This window comes from Nicotiana attenuata, unplaced genomic scaffold (genome assembly GCF_001879085.1).
Source record: "Nicotiana attenuata strain UT unplaced genomic scaffold, NIATTr2, whole genome shotgun sequence".
NCBI lineage: Eukaryota > Viridiplantae > Streptophyta > Magnoliopsida > Solanales > Solanaceae > Nicotiana > Nicotiana attenuata.
This window is the reverse complement of record NW_017670856.1, coordinates 382,806-388,966: the sequence shown is the minus strand read 5'-3', so window position 1 is coordinate 388,966 and position 6,161 is coordinate 382,806. Positions and strand designations below refer to the sequence as shown.

At 35.2% G+C, this 6,161-nt stretch overlaps 1 protein-coding gene across 1 annotated transcript in view; it reads left to right on the top strand.

Annotated features, from left to right (window-relative positions):
• The first annotated feature begins 774 nt into the window (after positions 1 to 774).
• Positions 775 to 6,161, top strand: part of LOC109243947 (uncharacterized protein slr0889-like) — an 8,900-nt gene continuing 3,513 nt past the window's right edge. Inside the window, exons 1-9 of the mRNA XM_019410964.1 lie at positions 775 to 1,166; positions 1,275 to 1,403; positions 1,981 to 2,175; positions 2,464 to 2,511; positions 2,573 to 2,701; positions 3,805 to 3,929; positions 5,230 to 5,340; positions 5,562 to 5,670; positions 5,780 to 5,898. Of these exons, the coding sequence (XP_019266509.1) occupies positions 1,050 to 1,166; positions 1,275 to 1,403; positions 1,981 to 2,175; positions 2,464 to 2,511; positions 2,573 to 2,701; positions 3,805 to 3,929; positions 5,230 to 5,340; positions 5,562 to 5,670; positions 5,780 to 5,898 (1,082 nt within the window). The 5' untranslated portion in view covers positions 775 to 1,049. The remainder of the gene's footprint in view (positions 1,167 to 1,274; positions 1,404 to 1,980; positions 2,176 to 2,463; positions 2,512 to 2,572; positions 2,702 to 3,804; positions 3,930 to 5,229; positions 5,341 to 5,561; positions 5,671 to 5,779; positions 5,899 to 6,161) is intronic.

Below are 6,161 nucleotides of genomic sequence, written 5' to 3'. Positions count from 1 at the left end.
AATATTTTTTTGGTTGTATGAGCTACATTTAACTGGTACACAATTTAATTTTTCATTAGTAATAATATTAAAAAAAGAAAAATAAAAAATAGTGAAAACAGTAAATGAAATTAGATTATGAAGAGAAAAAGAATATAAAAAAAAGAAGTTAAATGAAATTAGAAAAGGAAAAAAGAAAAAAATAAGAAGAAAACGAGAAACAAGAAAAAGGAGAAAAGAAAATAAGCATAGAAATAAAAAAGAATTGGAGAATAAAGAAAAAATTCCCCACCGAACCTACTATGGGTAGGAAATATAATTAATTTATGGGTAGGAAAACAAATGGGTAGACAAGGGTAAATAGTTTCGTTTTTGTGGGTAACTATGTCAAAACCCCAATTTTTTTCCCACTGAGTTTTATTTTAGTTAAGGTTTTAACGAGGCACATTATTTGTTGAATAGCCATTCAAATTGGAGTGCTATAAATAGAATTTTATTTATAGTGAATGTCTATATTTAGAGAGATTCTAGGGTTTATTATTTGGTGGCTAAGTCACTCTCTCCCTATAAATAGAGGGTTCTATTCTATTGTAATTCATCCCAAAATCAATAAGAATTCTCTCTTCCTACTTTTCTCTACAATATTATTCTTCTTCTTTTATAGTTTTATAACACAAAAACTATTTTTCAACACATTTTTTTTTTCTTTCAAATTTAACCAAAATTATGTGTCCAAAACGAAGGGGGTTTATTAAAAGAGGAATAAAGGAAATAATGTAGGGATTTTGTCTTGACCCGAAAGATGGAGCCATTGTACAATATGTGTGGCTTGCCTGTACCCGAAAGATGAGCCAAGTCGTCTACAGTCTACATATAACTGCTCACCTTTCTTATCAATCCCATTTTTCAAACTATCCATTTCGGATTGATGTTAAACTCCAAGCTAAGTCATGCATGTAATTGAGACCTCTTGAGCTAAACAAAAGAATGCCCAAAAATTCCTCTTTTCAAACACCCATTTGCAATTACCAATCAGTGATCAAGATAAATCCTTTTGTTCCACAATCGCCATGCTTTTCCATTTTGACCTAAAAGAATTTCAAGAAAAGGTGTCCACTCAACTCCGGCCTTTGCAACGGTCTTTCCAGTTCTGGGTTCGGGCTGCTGATATTTATACTGGTTATAAAGTAACCCCCTTTTGTCTCTTTCACTCTGTGTTGGTGTATGCATAGCTCTTTTGTTCCTAAATAGTAGTTCAATTATATATATTTAAGGTCTTTTTTTGGGTTGCGTAGGTATTTCAGGTAAGAGCAAGTTTAGAGAAGGATGTGCAGAAACAGGAAGTAATGTGGGAGAAGCAGCACGAGGTTGCTGCTGACAAGATATATAACATGTGTTCTGACCTTGGTGGGTTTTTCCTCAAGGTACTTCTTCTATTAATACAAGGATTTAAGTTATACAACAACAGTGCAGTGAATTTTTACACTATCAATGTAATGTAACTTGTTATAGCAGATTATTTACCATTCGTTCTAGGTTACTAATCAATGCTATTGAATAAAGTTACCTGCTATTACCTTTTAAGTGACTTGATCATGTAAATATTTCTTATGCTGTTAGTGCAAAGAATTTAAACTATTAAACAAAACATCCAATTTCTTTATTTATCAGGGGTTTGGCTTCATTATTATTTGCTTCAATTTTCTGAATCTTGAACAGTCACCATGTGATCTAAATTTGGTTTCTCCTCTTTTTCATCAAACTATCAGTAAAATCTTTATGATTGAAAAGTATTAATCTCGGGCCGCTCCCCACCCTGTTGAGGAAATCGCGTGATTGTCATTGGTTATGCTTCAGAAGTTGCACATAAGTATGATATTATGAGTTACTATGTTATCACAGTCCGTTGTTTTTAATTGTTTGTTTCAGTTATTTTTTAAAATTTATGCTGTGTTGTAATACCTGTTAAATATTCAGTCTTATGATGCTTAATGATGTCAGGTTGCCCAAATAGTTGGGAAGCCAGATTTGGCGCCAGCTGCATGGGTCAAAAGGCTTGTTACTCTATGTGATCAAGCACCATCTACACCATACAATGTGGTTAGGGCAGTGCTCGAGAAGGAGTTGGGTCAAAGTATTGATGAATTGTTTGAATATTTTGACAAGGATCCACTAGGCTCTGCCTCTATTGCGCAGGTATCTACTTTTCTGCTCCCTTTCTCGTTCTTGCCAAATTATAGAATGTTCAAAAACACATTTCTTTGCTAGAAAAAAATGGAATCACGGGATGAAAGATAGGAAAGCTGGTTAAGTGTTTAAGCGATCTATTTGAGTAGTCTTTATTTCTTTAAGCTCAAACCAATAGTAAGGAAGTTTATAGATTTAATCATAGAATTTAATTCATGCTCAAATCTAAAACATTATCTTGTTGTTTCTTGGTTTAAGACTTGCTGCAAAAGTTAACTTTATGTATGATTTTTTCAGGTTCATCGAGCAAGACTCAAAGGTGACAAGAATGATATTGTCGTCAAGGTAAGAATTTGAATGTCATCTTTCATATTATTGTGAGGTTCTAATTGTCATACAACTGCAGGTCCAACATCCTGGGGTTCAGGAATTGATGATGACTGATATCCGCAACTTGCAAGCCTTTGCATTATATATTCAGAAGACAGATGTCAAGTTTGATCTGTTCTCCGTTACCAAGGAAATGGAGAAACAGGTGCAAAACGTTCACGAATTTGCAATGTGTCGTGTACTGTTAGACTTTTCATTTTCTTTTCTTCTCCTATCCTTATCCATGATATTTTCTTGCTTTAATTTTTTTCTATATGCTGACGTTCTCCTAGTGGAGGACCTAAGGAAGGAATACGAAACTGGGATTAATATCCTTCCTATGATTATAGGACTTTACAAGTCTGGTGTTATGGGCAATACTCTGTACTGCTATAACTAAAGTTCTTCCAGAGGATGTTATGCCATGTCTCAACTGCTTAAAGCAAAAGATTTAGATACCTGTTCATCTAATTTGATTATCATCTGTTGACCTAGTACATCTTTACACTTTCATGATCATTTTCGTTCAGTCTTTTGAGCATACCCAAAGTCGGTGTATCATAAGTGCCTATGAGAGCAATTTGTTCATGCTCACCAGGAAAATGTTTGATAGTGCAACTTATAAGAAAATGTTCATTATCTGATTCAATTTATGTCAATGCTCAGTAGGTTATCACCGCTGACGAATGAAAACATAGACATAAGACTAGTTGTTTTCCCTCCGTAAGCTGAATTAGCTAATGTTTAATGTTATTAATTGTGAATTTTGAACTAGATTGTATATATTGAGTGATTTCCAAACCCAAACCTAAACCCACCATTTTGTGTGTGATAGAATTCCTAAACCCTTCTTGTTTCTTTTGCTCACTTACACATTTTGCATTTCTCTTGGTAGCAGTTTCTAATTGTAGTAGGGCTGCCATTGCTGTTTCCTTCCCCTATGAAATACTGTTCTTGTGTTTTACTCTGTGCAAAAATGGTATTAGTATTTAGGAGATGGTCTGATACAATCTTTGATGTATTTGATTTTGCTTTCTATGTGGTGCTTGACTTCTCTAATGTTTGATGTGGCACTATTGTTTGTCTACAAGACTCTAAATATTTGAAAATCGGTGAATATGCACCAACTGATATGTTGGTATTTGCATGCAGCTAGTTGTCTTCTTCTCACCTGAATACTATTACTTGGTTAAGTGAACGTAGTAGATTACTATTTTTTTCCGACTTTTGCGTCTTTGAAGTAATCTGGTTTTAACTTGTTCATTCAAGATTAGCTATGAATTCAACTTTGTGAGGGAGGCTGAAGCTATGGCAAGAATTCGTCATTTCCTTTGCCAGAATAACAAAAAGTCCCCTGTTCGGGTACCTCGTGTGATACGAGACATGGTCAGCAGGTACGCTCAGGTGAAGAAAATTTGTTTTGTACGAGTTGCATAGTGAAACGTAAGATGAGACTATTTACTTTAGCTCCTCTATTGGTTATTAATTACATCGTGTTTCTATAAATGTGTTTAACTTTGTCAAGACTTTTTCTTTAACCTTCAAGTGTTTAACTTTGTTATGACTTGACTAAGTATCGAACAAAAGTGACTAGTTTCTCCACTGTGATACTAGTCCATTGTACGTACATTTCAGATCCTTAACATAAGGCTTTTCTTCAAACGCACTGTTATTTGCAAGGCATAGTCGATGATACACGTGGATCAATTTGTAATTTGCATTTTGTTTCATATTCACTTTATTATAAGCTTTATAGTCTCCCTGATACTGTAATTGCAAGACAATCAAATATTTGTTTGCATGTACTGAGGATTGATATAATATTTTCTGTCGTCCTGGTTCTTCCTGAAAGAAATGTTACTTTTGAGTTTTGACCACCTACTCATGGAATTGACCCTCATACACTGGGTGACACATGTGTAGACTACTAACGCCCACATGCTATGGGACTTGAATGTGAGATTGGTTCAACATCGATGTTTCAAGATTTTTCTAGTGGGATCATTTCATTTGAATGATATCTTATCAAGTCTATTTGGCCTTGCCTTAGTCATTCTATGTTTTTCTTTATAATATATATTCTTCAGATAACTTGCTTCAGAATAGTTTTTACAAAATATGAGGAGTTTTACAAGTGGTCTGGTGTTTTTCCTTTTAGAAAGAATATTTGATGTATTGATTTGAAGAGATGGGTGGGTGGGAGGTATTTGCATCAGATTATGTGGAAGTGGATGCTAGGTGTTTGCACTAGACTAGTTCTACAAAAAAGGTAATAGTTAGCAAATAAAAAAGACTAGGTGGAGTGATGGGAGGAAATACTTTTGAAAGAACCAAAAAAATAAAGGGAAAAAGAAAACCTTATGCTTGTTTCATCTGGTGCAGAATTAGATCCTGTAGCAGGACCTTGAAACACATAAAGTTATGTAATCCACCACTTAAGGTTTTGTATGTTTAGTTCAAGAACTCTACCCCCTTATATCTACTTCTGAAGATGTCAAAGGTGCATTTCCATGTGCTTACAAGTTCCACTTTTTCTATCTTATATTTCTCTTCTCTGCATTAGTTTGATTTTTGAGCTTATTTTAATTAGTTGATTGAGAATAACTATTTCTTGCGTGAATTTTGGTTTATTTCTGTTGATATTCTACCTATGTGTATCCACCTGAGCCATCACTTTCTTTATGCTGTTACTAGGAGGGTTCTAGTGATGGAATACATTGATGGCATACCCATTTTGAAGCTAGGAGATGAAATGGCAAAGAGAGGCATACATCCTGATGGAAAGTTAGCGGCAGCTGCAAAACAGTAAGTCCCTGAATTATCCTAAAACTTGTTCTGAACCTACCTGCTTGTTCATACACCGACATGTTTCCTTGATGTATACAAAGTCTTCTGCCTTTGTTCCCCTCTAAAGTGGTCATTTTTCGTTCTGTGTATATTTGAGTGTCCATGTGGAACTCCTCTATGTTGCTCTTTTCTTATAATGTTTATAGTGAAGCTCCCCCTTTTTCATTCTTAAAATGCAGGAATATCCTTAAAAATTTGTCACTTGCTTATGGACAAATGATACTCAAGAGTGGTTTCTTCCATGCAGATCCTCATCCGGGAAACATTCTGATCTGTAAAGGTTCTGAGGCAAGTGCACACTGGAATACCTAAAACTTGTCCCTGAACGAAGCATTTACAGCCATCCTTCTCGCAATTAATGTACATCAAAGATTGTTATTTACATTATTCCTTTCAGGTTGCATTGCTTGATTATGGACAAGTGAAGGATCTTCCTGATGAACTGAGGCTTGGATATGCTAAGTTGGTTCTTGCGATTGCCGATAATGACCCTTTAAGAGCATCAGACAGCTATAGGTGCTAAAATTTGCCCTGAAATTTTTTTGTTGTAAATTTATATTTTTCCTCTTTCTGCTTTAACAGCAAAAGAGAATTCGTGCGTGTCTGTTACTCTGCAATTACTCTAGAATTGGAGAAATCAGTTACTGTCCTCTGTTTGGGCAGCGGTGTTATTGTTGCCAGTTGCACAGAGAAAGAGAGAGAGTAGGGAGGGGGGGGGGGGGGGGGGGGAGGGGGAGTGTCGACTACGTTTCGGTTACGAACGACGACTAATTAGTTTA